The sequence below is a fragment of the Haematobia irritans genome, chromosome 3 (assembly GCF_050003625.1).
Source record: "Haematobia irritans isolate KBUSLIRL chromosome 3, ASM5000362v1, whole genome shotgun sequence".
Lineage (NCBI taxonomy): Eukaryota > Metazoa > Arthropoda > Insecta > Diptera > Muscidae > Haematobia > Haematobia irritans.
Window position 1 is genome coordinate 210,584,219 of NC_134399.1, and position 23,830 is coordinate 210,608,048.

A 23,830-nucleotide genomic window follows, 5' to 3' on the forward strand; every position below is an offset into this window, starting at 1 on the left:
TGGAGTCGTCACCAAAACCCACAATTGTATTTTTCGCTTATTGTTATACTGTTGTTCATTGCTTACACTGAGAGAGCAAGAGAACCTAAGATTGTTTTCTACCTATCTCAATTTTATTGATAACGTAACGAATGAATAGTTGTATTACTCGTAGTTTCTCTTTTTTAAGCTTCTTTCGATAAGAGAGTTTCTGTTATTTTATTTATTTTTTTGCCAAACAAGTGTACAATCAAGTGAAATGAGAACGATTAACGTGCGTATGTGTTGTGGATTTGTATTTTGTGAACAAGTATCCCCAAAACGCTCTCAGAATATTTGGCGATTGATCATAATGAAACAGATGTATTCTATATCTCTAGTAAGAGACAATATTCTCGTATAATCGCCGCCGGTCCAATACAAGAAAAGTATCTCAGTTGTTGTCTGGCCGTTTTGTTTTTAATATCGGTATATTTGTTTTCAAGCGATAGTATTCATTCAAACCTCGTGCTACCTACCGTTCAACTAATCTACCTACCGAAAGAAATCAACTCAGAGAGACATGACTGTGTTCAATTTTCTTTAGATTTGCGGTTTATATTGAAATTGAAAAAAGAAAAACAGACCGTCGGTATTTCGAAACAACGAAAAACAAAATATTATAGAAGAAATACGTAAGAACTACCTGAAATATAAATAAATAAATAATAATAAAAATTCAAGTTATGAATGAAAAATTCGGGAGTTAAAAAAATAATAAAAATACAAAGTGTTTACAAAAATCTCGTGAAAAATTAAAATATTTTTAGATATTTTTCTTTTAAAATAACAAGCAAAGAAAAAAACAAAATAATAAAAAATGTAAGAATCTCAAAAAAAAAAAAATAATAATAATACAAAAAAATTTGAAATTACAAATCAAATAGTCTGGAGTTTATCAATAAAAAAATTGATACAAAATACATAAGTGTTTACGAAAATCGTTTGACAAAAAATTTAAATATTTTTATATATTTTTTGTAGCAAGATCTCATGTAGTTAATGTACGGCAACAGCAAATGATTTAATCAGTAAATTTATATAAATAAGCCAAAACTGAAAATATGCAATAAAAATTTATCAGGTTTTTTTAAATGTAAAAAAATGAAACAAAAATTTTATAGAACAAAACAAAATAAATAAATAAAGCAGCAAATCTCCGTTAAAAATAATCGATATGAAATGAAGTATATGATTTGAAAATTAAATTATGATAAATATTTAAAAATGAAAAAGTGAAACAAAAAAAAGAGAAAAATTAAATATAACTAAAACAATGAGTGGAAAAAAATAATTTTCTACTAAATTTTCAAGTATTTCAATTTTCGTTTTTTTTCCAAAGAGAAAATTTAATTGAATTGCAATTAAATATTAAAGTTAACTTTTTCAAATGTGAAATTAAATGATTTAAATTACAAATTTATATAAATATGGCAAAAGCGAAAAGTTTGTAAACAAAACTTAAAAAATGCTGTAAAACTTATTGGAAAAAAATTAAAAAAATGCAAAATTTAATTGACCATAATAAAATAAATAAAGTTACAAAACTCCCTCCAAGGTTTTTATATGAAAAATAATCCATTTGAAATGAAGCCATTTCAGTAAATGTAATAAAAAATTATCTATGAAAAAATTAGTGACAAAAAAAAAAGAATAAAATAGAAAAATTAAATATAGTTTAAAAATTGATTAAATCAAATTGAAGAAACAAAGGATGGAATCTATACTAAAAGTTTGAAGTATTTAATTTGGTTTTTTTAACCAGAAAATTTAAATGGACGATAATTAAATCATTTTTTTAAACAAAAAAAAAAATAATCAAAGAAATCAAAAAATCATTTAAAAATATTTTTTTAGTAAAGAAAAGAAAACAAAACTCAAAGAATTCACGATTTGAAAAACGTACAACAGATGGAACATATAACTCTTAGGAAGGAACGTCTCACGCAAAGAACTACGTTTAAATGAAATAATAAAAAAAAAAAACAAATTAGCCGAAATAGAATTAAATCAAACTAAAAAACGTGTTTAATATTTATTGCAAAATGTGAATCTATCTCAAATGAAAAATTTTAATAAATTCAAAACCACGTTGAATAATTAAATAAAAACAAAACAATTAAATTAAAAACAAAAATCACGACATTAATCTTGATGATTTCGAAAAACGAAATATTTTTGTTTATTCTCGAATCAGACAAGGAAAAATTTCAATATTTTTTCAAAAGGAAATTTTCTAAAAAATAATTGCAAACATATTCCAAAGGATTAGTTTCTTTTGGAAAATTTTACATTGAATAAATTAAGTGTAACAATGTTTTTGACAGAAATTTATTTAAATATAAAGCAAAAAATCAGATAGAAAATGAAATTAAACCAGACGAAAATAAACCAAGTAAAAATCACAACAAAATTTCAAATATTTATAAACAGAAGAAAACAAATATTTTCAATAGTAAAAAGAAAAATAATAAAAATGTCTAAAAAATGAGAAATTTTTCAGTGTTAAATAGATATGTTTGTTAGCTTTAAACTATAAATTGCAAATATTAAAAAGAAAAAAAAAAATGAAAAAAATTTGAGGAAACAATTGTTCCAAAAACCCGTTAAACTACATAAACCTATAATGAAGTTCAGTGAATAAAAAAATCATGTAAACTAATCGAAAGCTAAATTTTAATAAAACCACAAAAAGTTAACATTAAATTAAAAAATAGTATCAACTGCAGTATAAAGTAGAAAACCAATATTTTTACATGAAATTGAAAGCATTAATTACACTAAACCAAAAAAAAAAACACAACAGTAAACTCACCAGGGCACTACAGTTAATTTAACTTTATTTTGGAGTTCATATATGAGAAAGTTTCCCTCACTTTAAAGTTTTTTTTTGTGTAAATTAGTTAAATGAACTAAAAAAGAGAAATTTACAGAAATGAATCATAAATATTTACTAAATTCATATTAGAATTTCATAGTTTAGAATTTCTTAACATTTGTAAACTTTTTAACAATTTTTAACTACATTTTTTTGCCTTCAGAATATGAAGTTTTCTTACATGGCGGGTATCGCTTCAGAAATGGGACAATATTTAGCGATTCAGCAACGATTATTCGATGGAAGTTCGGCCTATGAAGTTTTTATTTGTTATCTAAATTGGGTGGCACCAAGCTTATGTTTTATCCATCCTTATTAAAATAGTCCCAATTTTAAGCTCTTTGGCAATCAACACTGTGAGAAAATTTTCTATAGAAATAAAATTTTGTATAGAAATAAAATTTTTTATAGAAATAAAATTTCTATAATAATTTCTATAAAAACAAAATTAAATGACGGTATCATAGTGATCATGATTTTATCGATATTTTCGATAATTGACTTTCCAGCGCGTGGTGCACGTTTGACATAGAAATTACTGGAACAGAATCGAATTTTAGAAGTTATTACAATATTTATTCGAGCTTATTGGACAGGAAGATTAAGGGAGTTGACATCATTAAGTTACTGAAAAGAAAATGCCAGATACCCATCTCGCAAGCCTGACTATACATATATGTTTCAGTGTTGGCCACTACACATTTCCATAGTCTTTAGCGAGATCTGGCCGGGTGAGATGATTCAATTTGGTTCTTTTATGTTAATTTCTTATGAAATTTACATACGAGTATTATTTTTCCCAAATTTAACAATTTTTCACCCGCACTGTGCATCATCTTTTCGTATAACTTTACAATCCCTTAATCTTATTTTTAGATTTCGATTTGTTACTACACTAATGTACCAACAAATCGAAATCTATTTTTAAAGACATTGCTGAATTCACCTGATTGGCGAACGATCACACAATGTCTCGTTTCTAGTCAACAACAATTACTGTGATAACTATATGAAACTGGTTTCTATTTCTATAAAAATTTTGTCAAAATTTTATTTCTATAAAGGATTTGTCAAAATTGTATTTCTGTAGAAATTTTATTTCTATAGAAAATTTTCCAAAAAAATGTACTCCTATAGAAATTTTTCAAAAAAATTTACTTCTATAGAAAATTTTCAAAAAATTTTACTTCTATAGAAAATTTAAAAAAAATATTTCTATAGAAGTTTGTCAAAATTGTGTTTCTATAGAAAATTTTCAAAAAATGTTATTTCTATAGAAAATTTTCACAAGATGAAAATGTTCAAAAAATTTGATTTAAAAAACATTAGGAAATTTTATTAAAAAAAAAAATTAGGAAATTTTATTTAACAAAAATTCTAGAAAATTTTACTTCTATAAAAAATTTTTAGAAAATTTTATTTCTATTAAAAAATTTTAGAAAATTTTATTTCTATAAAAAATTTTTGGAAAATTTTACTTCTATAAGAAATTTTATTGCTATTGAAAATTTACAAAAAATTTTATTTCTATTTCTATAAAAAATTTGATTTCAAAAAAAAATAGAAAATTTTATTTCTAAAAAATTTAGAAAAATTTATTTCTAAAAAATTTAGAAAAATGTATTTCTATAGAAAATTTTGTCACAATATAATTTCAATAAAAAATATTGTCATACTTTTATTGGTATAGAAAATTTTTTCAAAATTTTATATCTATAGAATATTTTGTCAATATTTTATTTTAGTAGAAAATTTTGTCATAATTTTATTTCTATAGAATTATTGTCAACATTTTATATCTTTCGATATAAAAATATTTTCATAATTTTATTTCTATACAAAATTTTGTCAAAATTGTATATTTATAAAAAAATCTGTCAAACTTTTATTTGTATCTATAGTCCCAAACGGGTTTTTGTGCAATTTGAAGCTCTTTGGCAAAAAAACATTGTGAGAACATTTTCTATAGAAATAAATTTTTTTGAAAATTTTCTATATACATAAAAATTTTTATGGAAATAAAATTATGAGAAAATTTTTAATAGAAATAAAATATTGAGAAAATTTTACTTCTATAAAAAATAAAAAAAAAAAAATTTTTTTTTAGAAAGGCTTATCAAAATTGCATTTCTATAGAAAATTTTCAATAAATTTTATTTCTATAGGAAATTTTCATAAGATTTTATTTCTATAAAAATTTTTCACAAAATTTTATTGCTATTGAAAATGTTAAAAAATTTTATTTCTATAAAAAATATTGTCAATTTTATTGCTATAGAAAATTTTGTCAAAATTTTATTTCTATAGAATATTTTGTCAATATTTTATTTTAGTAGAAAATTTTGTCATAATTTTATTTCTATAGAAAATTTTGTCAACATTTTATATCTTTCGATATAGAAATATTTTCATAATTTTATTGCTATAGAAAATTTTATCAATATTTTATTTTTGTAGAATATTTTGTCAATATTTTATTTTTGTAGAAAATTCTGGATTTCTATTGAAAATTTTGTCATAATTTTATTTCTATATAAAATTTTGTCAAAATTGTATATTTATAGAAAATTCTGTCAAACTTTTATTTCTATCTATAGTCCCAAACGGGTTTTTGTGCAATTTGAAGCTCTTTGGCAAAAAAACACGGTGAGAAAATTTTCTATAGAAATAAAATTTTTTGAAAATTTTCTATATACATACAAATTTTGATGTAAAAAAAAATCTATAGAAAAGTTTGTCAAAATTGTATTTATATAGAAAATTTTCAAAAAAAAATTATTTCTATAGAAAATTTTCATAAGATTTTATTTCTATAAAAATTTTTCACAAAATTTTATTGCCATTGAAAATGTTAAAAAAAATTTATTTCTATAAAAAATATTGTCATAATTTTATTGCTATAGAAAATTTTGTCAAAATTATTTTATTATTATTATTTTAGTAGAAAATTTTGCCATAATTTTATTTCTATAGAAAATTTTGTCAATATTTTATTTTTGTAGAATATTTTGTCAATATTTTATTTTTGTAGAATATTCCGGATTTCTATTGAAAATTTTGTCATAATTTTATTTCTATATAAAATTTTGTCAAAATTGTATATTCATAGAAAATTCTGTCAAACTTTTATTTCTATCTATAGTCCCAAACGGGGTTTTGTGCAATTTGAAGCTCTTTGGCAAAAAAAACACGGTGAGAAAATTTTCTATAGAAATAAAATTTCTATAGAATAAAATTTTTGAGAAAATTTTTAATAGAAATAAAGTATTGAGAAAATTTTACTTCTATAAAAAATTAAAAAAAAATATATATTTCTATAGAAAAGTTTGTCAAAATTGTATTTCTATAGAAAATTTTCAAAAAAATTTATTTCTATAGAAAAATTTCACAAAATTTTATTTCTATAGAAAATTTTTACAAAATTTTATTTCTATAAAAATTTTTTAGAAAATTTAATTTTTATAATTTTTATAAAATTTTACTTCTATAAAAAAATTTTCACAATTTTTGTTTGCTATTGAAAATTTTCAAAAATTGTACTTCTATAGAAAATGTATATAAAATTTTATTTCTATATAAAATTATTACAAAATTTTATTTCTATAAAAATTTTTATGTATATAGAAAATTTTCAAAATTTTTTATGTATATAGAAAAATATTAAAAAAAATGTATGTATACAGAACGTTTTCAAAAAATTTTATGCATATAGAAAATATTTGTAAAAAAATAGAAAAATATTTTTAAAAAAATTTTATGTTTAGAAATTTTTTTCTATATTAAAAGGTTGACAAAATTTTATTTCTATAGAAAATTTTGTCATTTGATCCATTCTTATCATATATCAGCGGTGGATTATCCCACCTCAGCAATGCTGGTGACATTTCTGAGTGTTTCAAAGCTTCTCTAAGCGGTTTCACTGCAATGTGGAACGCCATTCGAACTCGGCTATAAAAGGGAGGTCTCTAGTTATTGAGCTTAAGAAGTTCACCACTGTGGTATCACAATGGACTGAATAGTCTAAGTGAGCCTGAAATATCGGGCTGCCACTATACCTACCTACCTATCATATATCGACGATAAAATAAAAAATATTTTTTTGTATTAAAAAATGTTGTATACGAAGAAAAAATTTTTTTTCCAATGTATTTAGTATTTCACTATAATTTTTGTTAATCAAAGATAAGAACAAGGAAGTAAGTTCCTAGTTCATTCAACATTATTAAGAGATGTACTTTGCTTTATTAACAATTTTCGAAAGCACTTGATTTGTTGTTGTTGTTTTTTTTTGAATTTTTTGTAACTCACAATATATACCTTTTGGATAAGACCAGTTGGCAAATACAAAGCCATAAAAAGGCTTTGTAGTCTTCGCCACCACCAATCATGTCAGAAGGCATCAACATTGCAATAATACAAACAAGAAACAACTTGTTGCATTCATATGGCTAATTATGAAGCACAGTGGTTTTTATAAGTTTCTCACCAAGAAAAATGAATAATTTTTGTAGTACTTATTAAGACATTTTTTATAAAGAATGTTTAGCAGATACCTTTCGTCAAGGTTGCGGTTAGCTATGTTATATTATCAAAGTCTTCATGCTGGTTAAGTAATTCTTTAATGTCATGTACTGCCTAAAAAGTAAAAAAAAAAAAAACAAAAACATTGATATGAGATGAATGCAAAAACAAAAAACTAGGGAAAAACTAAACATTATTTTAAATTAAATATTTTATAGAAATAAAGTTTTTAAAAATTTTCTATAGAAATTTAATCATATATGGCCCTACTGGGCTCGATTAAATAAATAAAAACAAATGAAATGAAATGAAGTAACATGTTCTGTAGGAATGAAATTTTAAGAAAATTTTCTATAGAAGTAACATTTTGTGAAAATTTCCTATAAAAAAATTTTTTTTTGGAAAATTTTCTATAGAAATAAAATGTTGACAAATTTCTCTATTGAATTAAAATTTTGAAAAGATTTTCTATAGAAATAAAATTTTTAGACAATTTTCTATAGAAATGATATTTATAAAAAAATTTCTATAGAAATAAAATGTTCTATAGAGATAAAAAAAAATTTTATGGAAATAAAATTTTGTCAAAATTATATTACATGTTAGCCTGATACCGAAACAGGCAATTGACGTCCAAATGCATTATATCTAATTATACAATTATTTTTCGAGCTTTATGGACAGATATAGATTAAGGAACATGGTTAATAGAGCCATTGAAAAGAAAACGCCAGATACCAATCTATACACGCCTGGACTGTACATGTTTCGGTTCGGGCGAATGAACCTTTCCACAGCCTTTAGTATAGATCTGGTTGGGAGAGATAACTCAATTTTGGGCCCTTTATGCTAACTCCTTATGGAGAAAACATTTGGGAAATTTCCTCTTACAAATTGAATCCCACTGTACATCATCTTTTCATATAACTTACAAGTCCCTTAATCTTATTTTTATTTCGTTTTGTTACATAGTAATGCAACAACACGAAATTTATTTTTAGAAAGCTAATTTGTTTGAATTCACCTAAGTGGTGAACAGTCGAACAATGCTTATTGTTTCTACAGTCAACTACAACATATGACAATTAACAGAAACTGGTTTCCAGGATACAACAACAATTCTAACGCGTACATTAGTCGTGTTTTTCCTAGTTTTACGACGGGCTCATCGTTGCTTATTATATTACATGTTAGCCTGATACCGAAACAGGCAATTGACGTCCAAATGCATTATATCTAATTATACAATTATTTTTCGAGCTTTATGGACAGATATAGATTAAGGAACATGGTTAATAGAGCCATTGAAAAGAAAACGCCAGATACCAATCTATACACGCCTGGACTGTACATGTTTCGGTTCGGGCGAATGAACCTTTCCACAGCCTTTAGTACAGTCCAGGCGTGTATAGATTGGTATCTGGCGTTTTCTTTTCAATGGCTCTATTAACCATGTTCCTTAATCTATATCTGTCCATAAAGCTCGAAAAATAATTGTATAATTAGATATAATGCATTTGGACGTCAATTGCCTGTTTCGGTATCAGGCTAACATGTAATATAATAAGCAACGATGAGCCCGTCGTAAAACTAGGAAAAACACGACTAATGTACGCGTTAGAATTGTTGTTGTATCCTGGAAACCAGTTTCTGTTAATTGTCATATGTTGTAGTTGACTGTAGAAACAATAAGCATTGTTCGACTGTTCACCACTTAGGTGAATTCAAACAAATTAGCTTTCTAAAAATAAATTTCGTGTTGTTGCATTACTATGTAACAAAACGAAATAAAAATAAGATTAAGGGACTTGTAAGTTATATGAAAAGATGATGTACAGTGGGAGAAAAGATGATTCAATTTGTAAGAGGAAATTTCCCAAATGTTTTCTCCATAAGGAGTTAGCATAAAGGGCCCAAAATTGAGTTATCTCTCCCAGCCAGATCTATACTAAAGGCTGTGGAAAGGTTCATTCGCCCGAACCGAAACATGTACAGTCCAGGCGTGTATAGATTGGTATCTGGCGTTTTCTTTTCAATGGCTCTATTAACCATGTTCCTTAATCTATATCTGTCCATAAAGCTCGAAAAATAATTGTATAATTAGATTTTGTCAAAATTAAATATTGAGAACATTTTTTATAGAAATAAAATTTTTACCAAATTCCATATAGATATAACATTTTTAAAAAATTTCCCATAGAAATAAAATTAAAAAAAAAAAAAAATAGAAATAACATTTTTAAAAAGTTTTCTGACGAAATAAAATTTTTGAAAGAAATTTGTGGGAATAAAATTTTGTAAAAATTTTCTATTGAAATACAATTTTGACAAAATTTTGTATAGAAATAAAATTTTGTGAAAATGTTCTATAGTAATAAAATTTTGTGAAAATTTTCTATAGAAATAGTTTTTTGGGAAAAATTTTTATATGACAAAATTTTCTATAGAAATAACATTTTGACAAAATTTTTTATAGAAATAAAATTTTGATAAAATTTTCTATACAAATAAAATGTTGAAAATTTTTTCTATAGAAATAAAATGTTGACAAATTTTTCAATAGAAATAAAATGTTGACAAATTTTTCTATAGAAATAAAGTTTTGACAAAATTTTCTTTAGAAATAAAATTTTGACACAATTTTCTATAGAAATAAAATTTTGACAAAATTTTCTATAGAAATAAAATTTTGTGAAAATTTTCTATAGAAATAATTTTTTGGGAAAAATTTCCATACAAATAAAATTTTGACAAAATTTTCTATAGAAAAACAATTTGGCAAATTTTTTATAGAAATAAAATTTTGATAAAATCTTCTATAGAGGTAAAATTTTGACAACATTTTCTATAGAAATAAAATTTTGACACAATTTTCTATAGAAATAACATTTTGTGAAAATTTTCCATACAAATAAAATTTTGACAAAATTTTCTTTAGAAATAAAATTTTGACACAATTTTCTATAGAAATAAAATTTTGACAAAATTTTCTATAGAAATAAAATTTTGTGAAAATTTTATATAGAAATAATTTTTTGGGAAAAATGTTTATATGACAAAATTTTGTATAGAAAAACAATTTGGCAAAATTTTTTATAGAAATAAAATTTTGATAAAATCCTCTATAGAGGTACAATTTTGACAACATTTTCTATAGAAATTAAATTTTGACACGATTTTCTATAGAAATAACATTTTGTGCAAATTTTCCATACAAATAAAATTTTGACAAAATTTTCTATAGAAGTAAAATTTTGACAACATTTTCTATAGAAATAAATTTTCTATAGAAATAAAATTTTGACACAATTTTCTATAGAAATAAAATTTTGTGAAAATTTTCTATAAAAATAACATTTTGTGAAAATTTTGTATATAAATAAAATTTTGACAAAATTTTCTATAGAAATAAAATTTTTTACAAAATTTTTTATAGAAATAAAGTTTTGATAAAATTTTCTATAGAGGTACAATTTTGACAACATTTTCTATAGAAATAAAATTTTGACAACATTTTCTATAGACATAAAATTTTGTGAAAATTTTCTAAAGAAATAACATTTTGTGAAAATTTTCTATAGAAATAAAATTTTGACAAAATTTTCTATAGAAATAAAATTTTGACAAAATTTTCTATAGAAATAAAATTTTGACAAAATTTTCTATAGAAATAAAATTTTGACAAAATTTTCTTTGGAAATAACATTTTTAGAAAATTTTCTATAGAAATATAATTTTTAGAAAATTTTCTATAGAAATAAAATTTTGACAAAATTTTCTATAGAAATAAAATTTGGACAAAATTTTCTATAGAAGTAAAATTTTGACAACATTTTGTATAGAGATAACATTTTACAAAATTTTCTATAGAAATAAAATTTTTACAAAATTTGCTATAGAATTAAAATTTTGACAAAATCTTCTATAGAAATAAAATTTTGACAAAATTTTCTATAGAATTAAGATTTTGTGAAAATTATCTATAGAAATAAAATTTTGACAAAATTTTCTATAGAATTTTTAGAAAATTTTCTATAGAAATATAATTTTTAGAAAATTTTCTATTGATTTTTTTTGTGAAAATTATCTATAGAAATAAAATTTTGTGAAAATTTTCTATAGGAATAAAATTTTTACAAAATTTTCTATAGAAATAAAATTTTGACAAAATTTTCTATAGAAGTAAAATTTTTACAAAATTTTCTATAGAAATAAAATTTTTTACAAAATTTTCTATAGAAATAAAATTTTGACAAAATTTTCTATAGAAATATAATTTTAGAAAATTTTCTATAGAATTAAAATTTTGTGAAAATTATCTATAGAAATAAGATTTTGTGAAAATTTTCTATAGAAATAAGATTTTGTGAAAATTTTCTATAGAAATAAGATTTTGTGAAAATTTTCTATAGAATTAAAAGTTTGACACAATTCTCTATAGAAATAAAATTTTGACAAAATTTTCTATAGAAATATAATTTTTAGAAATTTTTGTATAGAAATATAATTTTTAGAAATTTTTCTATACAATTAAAATTTTGTGAAAATTTTCTATAGAAATAAGATTTTGTGAAAAATTTCTATAGAAATAAGATTTTGTGAAAATTTTCTATAGAATTAAAAGTTTGACACAATTCTCTATAGAAATAAAATTTTGACAAAATTTTCTATAGAAACAAAATTTTTAGAAAATTTTCTATAGAAATATAGTTTTTAGAAAATTTTCTATAGAAATATAATTTTTAGAAAATTTTCTATAGAATTAAAATTTTGACAAAATTTTCTATAGAAATAAAATTTTGATACATTTTCTATAGAATTAAAATTTTGACAAAATTTTCTATAGAAATAAAATTTTGACAAAATTTTCTATAGAAATAAAATTTTGTAAAAATTTTCTATAGAAATAAAATTTTGACAAAATTTTCTATAGAAATAACATTTTTAGAAAATTTTCTATAGAAATATAATTTTTAGAAAATTTTCCATAGAAATATAATTTTTAGAAAATTTTCTATAGAATTAAAATATTGAGAAAATTTTCTGTAGAAATGAAATTTTGTGAAAATGTTCTATAGAAATAAAATTTTGATACATTTTCTATAGAAATAAAATTGTGACAAAATTTTCTATAGAAATAATATTTTGACAAAATTTTCTATAGAAATAAAATTTTTAGAAAATTTTCTATAGAAATAAAATTTTTATAAAATGTGCTATAGAATTAAAATTTTGTATAGAAATACATTTTTTACAAAATTTCTATAGAATTACAATTTTTACAAAATTTTCAATAGAAATAAAATTTTGTTAAAATTTTCTATAGAAATAAAATTTTGACAAAATTTTGGTAAAATTTTCTACAGAAAGAAAATTGTGTGGAAATTATCTATAGAAATAAAATTTTGGCAAAATGTTCTAAATAAATAGTTTTGACAAAATTTTTTATAGAATTCACATTTTATACAAAATTCTTCATAGAAATAAAATGTTGAAAAAATATATGATCTTAACTTAGGGCTTTCACCACTGTCCGTTTGTGTCCGCTGGCCTGTGTCAAGGGGAATTCGAAATAAAAGTTGTTATCGATTGATGCAGTTTCAAGGTGTACATCCTTACTGTCTCCTCTCACTTGTTTTTGTTCCAGTTTTTTGGGTTTTCTTGGTGGTTGTTTATTTCAATTGTCTTTATCGAAAGTATTGCTCGCTTTTAATAAAATAGCCGCAGCGCCATCACAAATTATAACCAAGTAGCATAATAGCGAGCTCCAATCAAACATAGCTGTCATATTGATAAACACTAAGGTGGTCCCTAATAGTAGTTTTTGTCATTTATTAAGTTAACTAAATAAATGAGTTTTTTTTGCAAATTAAATTTTTTAACTTTACAAAGAACTTTCCAAAATTATATCTCCTTAAATATGAAGAGATATTTTTGTTATTATATATAAACACAATAAAAAAACTTTTTCTTGAAGACTTTGAAAAGTTTTCGATTATATTTTTTCGATTTGTTTAAATAAGTTTGTTTGTTTTTTATAAATTAATTTTTTAAAATTTTCGATATTTTTTCATTAATATTAAAACACTAAAAAAGCTTTGATATAATCGAAAACTTTTCTATTTGTACCCCAAAAGGGTGTACTCATGCATTATTTGTTTCTTAATCTTTATGGAAATCAAGGTTACGATTACTTAAGACCAAATGTTTGAGGCATACAATGACCTCGTCAAGGACGAACTACCTTAATATCTTTACTTGTACTACATGGATCTCCAAGTAAACAAAAACAATAACAAATAAAACAACAGTAAAAACTCTGCTCTGATTTTTCATTTCTGGTCTGTTGTCGTTGTTGTATTCGCCTCATCGCCTCTACCACACAATGTCATCTTATCCCTAGAAATGTAGGTAATGCGGGGAGGAGGGAGACTATAAGGAAAGATATTGCATTACAACGATCTGCATTATCGCCAGCACCACAGTCTTCGTAAATGGGCGATGCTCTAGTTTGGTTGTGTTTGTAATGGAGATATGTGAAACTGTGGAACAATGGTGAAATGAAACATTCCTGAGATTCCATATCTTCAGTTGCGATGACTTCAAATCAGCCCAGACCAGTGTATTACAGTTAAATTCGGATCCGTTGGATTGTTTTTTCCTTCAAATAAAAAATTCAAGTCTTTTATTCTGATATGTAATAAAAAAAGAAGAACAACAACAGCAGCAACAACAACAACAACACTTGATTTAATTGGACTTCGATTCGTTTTGTGTTTCCTTGATGAAGTGAATGTTGTTTTGCTGTTTATATTTTTAATACACATATATTTGTTTCTTCTTAATAAAATATATGTATTATTTATTTTATTTTGTTTTTTTTTTTTTTTTTGAAATTATGAGTGAGTAATGCTTTGTTCGAAAATTAATGCCGACATTTTATTAAAAAAAAAGAATAAATAAATAAAAAAAAAAACGTTAGACTAAATTGTGTTAAAAAAAAAAAATTAAAAGATCAGGAAATTTTGTTAAAAGTTTTAAACCAGTTTTTCTATTAAGACATTTTATATTTTTAAGAAAAACTGTGCCTTCATTTTGTTTTATTTTTTCGAGCTTTTTTTTAAATGCTGAAGCCACTAGGAAAATAATGGATGTTAATTTAAAAAAAAAATAACTAAACGCCGATATCTTGAAATTTTTTTCAGCAAATTTAATAAAATTGATTAGACAAACTAAGTTGTAAAAATTTCCTTAACGCCATACGAAATTCAAAATGCACACAGTGTTGATAAAATATTTAGGAAATTCTGAACTACGTTTTTTTGAAAAGCTTTGTAAAAAAATTATTTTTATAGTTTTTTTTTGGGTGTTATGAAAAATTTCTTCTTTAGCCAATATTGAGAAATAAATTTCAGTTTATTTAGTTTTCTTTTTTTCGAGAAGTTCTTTTCATTTGAAGCCACTAAGAACGAAAATATAGGTTAATTAAAAAAATATTAATATTAAATGCTATATAATAAATAAAATAAATTAGACATAATAATAATTGATTACACATAATTAACTTTTAAAAATTTCCTTAGCACCATACGAAATTCAAAATGCACAAAATTTTGGTCAAATTTTAAAATTTTTAGGAAATTCTGAACTACGTTTTTTGAAATATGAATTTTGTAAATCTGTATGCTTCTTTTGAGTAGATTGTTTTTCTAATTTTTAGTTCATATAATCAACGTACATACAACATTTTTAAAATGAAGGAAACTTTTTCATATTAGGAAAATTTTCGTAGAAATTTTCCTTGAATTTTTGTTCAAAAAAAATTTATTTCTATAGATTTTTTTAGTTGTTATGGAAAAATTTCTTTTTTAGCCACTATTGTGAAATAATGTTCATTATACCCTGCTCCACACTGTGGAACAGGGTATTATAAGTTAGTGCATATGTTTGCAACACCCACACGGATGAAAAAGACTGTTTTTCATATGTTTGGCTATAAACATTATATGTTTGGAACACAAATTTTTAAACACAATATTTTTGAGTGCAAGCATATAATGTTCATAAACTAGCATAACATGTTTGGGACATATATGTTAATATGTTAGAACATATTATGTTTGGGGCATAAAATGTTTGTAAATATAATATGCTTGGATGCAAACATATATTAATTTAGAAATAGCCTATAAACATATATGTGTTTAGTAGCTTGGAGCGCTATTTAACAGGGAGCGATATTGAATTAAGTTGGTGGTTGTTGCTTGTTATTACAAAAGTAACATTTTATTTTTCCTTGGGCAATTGATCAGCTACTTCTTTGATCCTTACAAACTGTGTGGTCCGCTGTTCGAATCCCCGTCCGGCAAAAGGTAAAATTAAAATAAAAAAAATCATACAATTGAATAATTTCTTCTACAATGTTTGTATTACAGAAAAAGGTGCTAAGAACTAAAAAATCTCGTGGAAGTGAGAAAGATGTGGGGGAATATACAATTGGGCAGAAACAAAATTTTGAGCATTCAGGTCGAAAACCTATGTTGTTAGCACCTATATAACCTGTTTATTTTCATAATTCATTATGATTGTAAATATATAAATAAATAAATAAAATTTTGAGCACAATATTGTTTGGGAGAATTTTTTTAAGCATATAATATTTTTGGGTGCAAAATGCTTCCAAACATATTATATGTTCACATAACAACATATTGTTTTTTGGAAGACAACATTATTGAATTTGGATGCAAAAATACAAAATGTTTGGAACTTAGACTACCCAAACATATATTGTTTAGACCAATATGCTTTCAAACATATTATATATTGGAAGAGATCAAACATATAAATGTTTGGGCAATACCGAAAAATATATATGCTTGAAGCAAAATATGTTTGGGAGTATATGTTACAGAAGCGATTTTTTGTGAGCGTGCAGAAGGAGACGAGATAGATACATGGTGTCTTTGGCAAAAATGCTCAGGGTGGGCTCTTGAGTCGATATAGCGATGTCCGTCTGTCCGTGAACACATTTTTGTAATCAAAGTCTAGGTCGCAGTTTTCGTCCAATCGACTTGAAATTTGGCACAACTATGTGTTTTGGCTCAGAATAGATCCCTATTGATTTTGGTAGAAATCGGTTCAGATGTAGATATAGCTCCCATATATATATTTCGCCCGATATGGACTTATATGGCCCCAGAAGCCAGAGTTTTAACCTAATTTGCTTAAACATTTGCACAGGGAGTAGAATTAGCATTGTAGCTATGCGTGACAAATTTGGTTGAAATCGGTTCGGATTTAGATATATCTCCCATATATATGTTTTTCTGATATCGACAAAAATGGTCAAAATACCAACATTTTCCTTGTAAAATCGCCACTGCTTAATCGAAAAGTTGTAAAAATGACTCTAATTTTCCTAAATATCGAGCGATAAATCATAAATAAACTTTTTCGAAGTTTCCTTAAAATTGCTTCAGATTTAAACATTTCCCATATTTTTTACTAACATTGTGTTCCACACACAGAGAACAATTTGGTTGGAAATCGGTTCTGATAATGAAAATTCTACTTTTAGAACTATATATTAGTTGTGCCAATCTATTTCCTTTAATGCAATCGTTTCTTCGTGCTTACTATCATTTGGCAATTATTTCAATAGAATTTCGTTTGTGATACAAGACAAATGGTTGAAGCAACAAAATGTATATATTGTGAAGCTTTTGTTTTCAACTCAGTTGGTACGACCAACTTTAAATAAATTTCGTAACTGCCATTTAGTAATCATCACTGACATACAGTATTCACAACCGAATCCTATTTGAAATATTTTTAAATGTCACTTCAATTTTTGTTAATTATTTGGTGCTCTTTCAAATTAACGATTTTTAAGCCGATGCAAATTTTATTTGCATCCACAATGCAGTCCAAAGTATTATTTTGATGATGACCGACTGTAATTAATGGACGCAGGTAAAATATAGGTCACGATATTGAAGTGGATCATTTATGTTGGGTATATTATAGGGCACAAATAATCACATGTACACTCTAATCGGATTTAATGATATATCTCCAGGATGCTTTGTCTACTTGGAATCTCACAAAGATGTCGCAGTGAATAAAGTGGTAGGTTCCGAACTGTTTTTATAAACATGAGTGCAACAAAACCTAACTAATATTATTTGATTTATTTTTAAGCAATAATCAAATATGCCAACATTGTACAACGGGCCCAAATGGATACAAAGGGCCATACGTCAGATTCGGCCGAACACTCAAAAGTTATTTATTTTTCATAATGCCTAGCACACTATCGGCACACTCAGCAATAAGAAGAAGTTCATCACTTGTGGTTTCAAAATTGGCTTGCTTGTCCAAACGTGCCTGTAGGAACACATGGCGACCAAAATTAACTTATATGCACCAACGGGTCTATGTTTGTGCCTTTTAATATTTAAAAAAATACACACCCTTTCACTTTCAACTGAAAGTCATAATGGGATGTTTATTAAATTTTGTGTGCCCAACCGCTAAAACATTTTAAGGACATTAATTTGTATTTAGATATACATCTTTAATACAAATATTTAAATGTATTTAAACCAAATATAAAAATAAAATAAAATTTAAATGAAATTAATTTTTTTATTCGGTTATAGTGCTATTAAAGTTGGCTGACACAACCAAATGAAGAAGGAAGCAACGACCAATTCCATCGTCTGATACAACCAACTCCATTATTAGTTGGATTTCCCATAATTCGATTGAGTCGACCGAATTTGTCGGGTGACACAACTGCCAGCAGATAGTTGGTGCAACTGCCAAAAGGAGGTTGGCAATAAATTCGGTTATCACAACCAATCTGTATTCTCTGTGCACCCTAGTGCATTAACGGACTTAAATTTTGAGTCTATAGATTTTGTAGAAGTCTATCAAATTCTTCATGATCGAGTGATATTTAAATGTATGTATTTGGGACAAAATATGGTATCGAAAATTTAGATCTACAAAGTGGTGCAGGGTATAATACAGTCGGCACCGCCCGACTTTAGACTTTCCGTACTTGTTTTATTTTGTTTTCTGGTTTTGAGAAGCTCTATTAAGTTTAAGCCACGAAAATGTAGTTTCAAATAAAACAAGTATATACGGCCGCAAGTTCGGCCAGGCCGAATCTTATGTACTCTCCACCATGGATCTACTAAAGACGGTCATCCATTAAATTACTTGGGTTGCGGTCGATGGCCATACCGCAACCCATCTTCTAAATTGTAAGTTAGTCCATGCGGGATATATAATAGAAAGGTCGATTAAATACGTATATATTCAATTCTTGACCGGTATATATAGGGAAGAAATAATTACGAACCGATATGAACTTTTGTGCGGTAATTATAGAGCCAGAATTGAAATATGAGGGTCGTTATATAGGGGGGCTATATACAATTATGAACACGAGTCTACCAAAAACGGCAAATTTTTTTACTGTTTGGTATATTGGTAGAATTATTGATGTTTTGGAAGATTTTGCAAAATATTCCTCTCCAACTGTGAAATGCTTTATAAATGATCTATAGAAATAATATTTTGACAAAATTTTCTATAGAAATAATTTTTGATAAAATTTTGTATAGAAATTATATTTTAACAAAATTTTCTAAAGACATAAAATGTTGACAAAATTTTCTATAGAAATAAAATTTTGTCAAAATTTTCTAGAAATAAAATTTTGACAAAATTTTCTATAGAAATAAAATTTTGACAAAATTTTCTATAGAAATAAAATTTTGACAAAATTTTCTATAGAAATAAAACTTTGACGAAGTTTTCTATAGAAATAAAACTTTGACGAAGTTTTCTGTAGAATAAAAACTTTGACGAAGTTTTCTATAGAAATAAAATTTTGGCAAAATTTTTTATAGAAATAAAATTTTGACAAAATTTTCTGTAGAAATAAAACTTTGACAAAATTTTCTATAGAAATAAAATTTTGACAAAACTTTCTATAGAAATAAAACTTTGACAAAGTTTTCTATAGAACTTTGACGAAGTTTTCTATATCTATAAAATTTTGACAATAAATTTCTATAGAAATAAAATTTTAACAAAATTTCTGTAGAACTAAACTTTTGACAAAATTTTATATAGAAATAAACTTTTGACAAAATTTTCTGTAGAAATAAAATTTTAACAAAATTTTCTATAAAAATAAAATTTTGACAAAATTTTCTATAGAAAATTGGAACCTGGTACGTTTTTTCAGTATATATTCAAATAGCGCCATCTGTTGCAATAGTAATGTAATGCTTTCTTACTACACTTAATATATTTATACAGGTCTGGTTATTTTTATTTTGCACAAGAAATTATTCATACAGAAATATTTGAGTACAAAAATATTAAATATGAATAATTATTTAATATTATAATTTTGAGAGCGCGAAATAAATCCAAATAAATATTGAAATTAAACAAATTTCTACTTTATTTGCATAAAAATGTAATTTAATAAAACGATACAATTTGTTAAAAAAATTTATATAGAAATAAACTTTTGACAAAATTTTCTGTAGAAATAAAATTTTAACAAAATATTCTATAAAAATAAAATTTTGACAAAATTTTCTATAGAAAATTGGAACCTGGTACGTTTTTTCAGTATATATTCAAATAGCGCCATCTGTTGCAATAGTAATGTAATGCTTTCTTACTACACCTAATATATTTATACAGGTCTGGTTATTTTTATTTTGCACAAGAAATTATTCATACAGAAATATTTGAGTACAAAAATATTAAATATGAATAATTATTTAATATTATAATTTTGAGAGCGCGAAATAAATCCAAATAAATATTGAAATTAAACAAATTTCTACTTTATTTGCATAAAAATGTAATTTAATAAAACGATACAATTTGTTTAAAAAAAAAATCAATAAAAAACCAGTTTTCGGCCGTTCCAGCTAAGGTTATTAAATGTCGAACTTAATCTGTAACGCTAAAGGTTTATTTGATTAATAAACAAAACAGAGAAATACAAACATTCAGAATAATGAATAAATTATTTATTTGTTTGTTTACTTGCTCTCATTACAAGCAATTGTGATAAAAAAAATATTTGTGCTAAAATCAGAAAATTATATGAAATATGAAAATAATAACAGCTGGTTAAAGGTTCGTCAATATATATAAAAAATAAATAATTTAAAAAAATATGTAATTGATATTTCGGATGGAAAGCATACAATACAACGGCTATAATAAAAAATGAGAATAATTAAAATATTTAATGTGATTTCTAAAAGGAAAATACGTGAAAGCCACATATCTAAGAATTCAAAAAAAAAAAAACTAATTAAAACAAATAAAACCAAAAAAAAAAAACACAACAAATAAAAAGGAGTTACTTTTAAGTGATATTTGAACATAATAGTTTTGATAACAGGAAAAAATCTTAATTTAATTAAATTATTTTTTTTTTTAGAAATAAAAAAAAAATATACTTCTCATACTTAACATCAACCAAAGAATATTATTTCTTATTCCAAAAATTATCAATATAAAAAAAAACTACATATAGGCCTCCAAATGTTTATAACGTAATATATAAATGTAAACAAAAATTCCTAAACAAAAAATATAGTTTTTCAATAAAAAAAGAGAAAAAATCACATACAAATAAATACGAGCCACAGAAACCTAAAAATGCGTTTCACTTACAATCAGTATAACAATGGCTACGATACCGGTTATCGGATACCTTCAAAAATGCATCACAGCAATGGCAATAGCAACAGCACGAATAACTTCAACAGCAGTAATAACAGCAACAGTTACAACAATCATCACAGCCACCATAGCAGTACTCATAGCAATGGCAACAGCAATGGCAATAGCCACTCAAATTCCATTGCCTATTATCATCCGTATTATAAAAGTAATTTTGGTAAGCTACTTAATTACAAAAAGAAAATAAATGAAAAAAGAAATATGTATATTTGTAATTAAAATATAATCATTATTAGATATGCATATCGAGTTTTCATATGAAGGGATTAATAAGAGTTCATAGTGCTATAGCAAAGCACAGTGGGAGAAATATTCACCACCTCATTAATATTCACCACCATGAGGATGCTGGTATAATACACAGAAACATTCAATTACGACATTAATTAATTGATACAATTAAGTTTTTAATTTAAATGTCTTCAACTACGAAAATGATTTCACAGTTAAACAAGTATATACGGCCGTAAATTCGGTCAGGCCGAATCTCATGGATTGCGCAGAAACTTCTACTAAAAACTGTCATACACAATCTAATTACATGGGTTACGGTAACACTTGCCGATGGCCTCCTAACACCGTCTTAAAACCTCCTAACACCGTCTTCTAAATTGTAAGTTAGTCCATACGGGGTATATATTAAACAAAAAGGCCGATAAAATACGTATATAATTCAGTTTGACAAAATTTTCTATAGAAATAAAATTTTGACAAAATTTTCAATAGAAATAAAATTTTGACAAAATTTTCAATAGAAATAAAATTTTGACAAAATTTTCAATAGAAATAAAATTTTGACAAAATTTTCTATAGAAATACAATTTTGAGAAAATTTTCTATAGAAATAAAATTTTGAAAAAAAAAATTCTAAAGAAATAAAATGTTGACAAAATTTCTAAAGAAATAAAGTTTTGAGAAAATTTTCTATAGAAATAAAATTTTGACAAAAATTTCTATAGAAATAAAATTTTGACAAAATTTTGTATAGAAATTAAAATTTTGACAACATTTTCTATAGAAATAAAATTGTGACAAAATTTTCTATAAGTATATAATTTCGAGAAAATTGTTTATAGAAATAAAAATTTTGACAACATTTTCTATAGAAATAAAATTTTGACAAAATTTTCTAAAAAATAAAATTTTGAAAAAAATTTCTAAAAAATAAAATTGTGACAAAATTTTTTATAGAAGTAAAATTTTGACAAAATTTCTATTTTCTATAGAAATAAAATATTAAAAACAATTTCTATAGTAATAAAGTTTTGACAAAATTTTCTAAAGAAATAAAGTTTTGAGAAAATTTTCTATAGAAATAAAATTTTGACAAAATTTTCTATAGAAATTAAAATTTTAACAACATTTTCTATAGAAATGAAATTGTGACAAAATTTTCTATAGAAATAAAATTTTGACAAAATTTGTTATAGAAATAAAATTTTGACAAAATTTTATATAGAAATAAAATTTGACAAAATTTTCTATAGAAATAAAATTTGACAAAATTTTCTATAGAAATAAAATTGTGACAAAATTTTCTACAGAAATAAAATTTTGAAAAAATTTTCTGTAGAAATAAAATTTTGACAAAATTTTTTATAGAAATAAAATTTTGACAAAATTTTCTATAGAAATAAAATTTTGACAAAATTTTCTATAGGCATAAAATTTTGAAAAAATTTACTATAGAAATAAAATCGACAAAATTTTCTACAGAAATAAAATTTTTACAAAATTTAGAAAAAATTTTCTATAGAAATAAAATTTTGACAACATTTACTATATAAAATAAAATTGTGACAAAATTTTCTATAGAAATAAAATTTTGACAAAATTTTCTATAGAAATAAAATGTTGACAAAATTTTATATAGAAATAAAATTTTGGTAGATTATTTTTTGGCGATATGGCCAATTCAAAATCTGGGGATTTTTGCATGGTTTTTAGAGATCCTATACTAACACCACGTACCAAATTTCAACCGGATCGAATGAATTTTGCTCCTCCAAGAGGCTCCGGAGGTCAAATCTGGGATCGGTTTATATGGGGCTATATATAATTATGGACCAAGAAGGACCAATTTTTGCATGGTTGTTAGAGACCATATACTAACACCACGTACCAAATTTCAACCAGATCGGATGAATTTTGGTCCTCCAGGAGGATCCGCCAAATCTAGGGGTCGGTTTATATTGGGGCTATACGTAAAAGTGGACCGATATGGCCCATTTGCAATACATCCGACCTACATCAATAACAACTACTTGTGCCAAGTTTCAAGTCGATAGCTTGTTTTGTTTGGAAATTAGCGTGATTTCAACAGACGGACGGACGGACAGATCGACTCAGATTTTCACCACGACCCAAAATATATATACGTTATGGGGTCTTAGAGAAATATTTCGAATGTGTTACAAACAGATTGACAAAGTTAATATACCCTGTGGTGGAGGGTAAAAAAAGTTCTTAAATCACCAGCGTCAATTAAGCAATTAATTAAAATTAAAATTAATTTTTGAGATTGATTTTTGTTTTAAGTTGTTTTAATTCACCAATGTGGTATCACAATGGACTGAATAGTCTAAGTGAGCCTGATACATCGGGCTGCTACCTAACCTA

At 24.4% G+C, this 23,830-nt stretch overlaps 1 protein-coding gene across 5 annotated transcripts in view; it reads left to right on the plus strand.

Moving 5' to 3' along the window:
* Window positions 1–23,830, plus strand: part of NFAT (nuclear factor of activated T cells 3) — a 218,097-nt gene that overhangs the window by 98,292 nt on the left and 95,975 nt on the right. The window contains exons 1-2 of one of the 5 annotated variants that reach the window (XM_075302601.1): window positions 429–653; window positions 20,907–21,368. The exons of 3 other annotated variants lie outside the window; for them this stretch is intronic. In XM_075302601.1, the coding sequence (XP_075158716.1) occupies window positions 21,128–21,368 (241 nt within the window). In that variant the 5' untranslated portion in view covers window positions 429–653; window positions 20,907–21,127. Of the gene's footprint in view, window positions 1–428; window positions 654–20,906; window positions 21,369–23,830 lie in introns of those variants that run through there. One more of the 5 variants, XM_075302605.1, reaches the window with a different exon arrangement.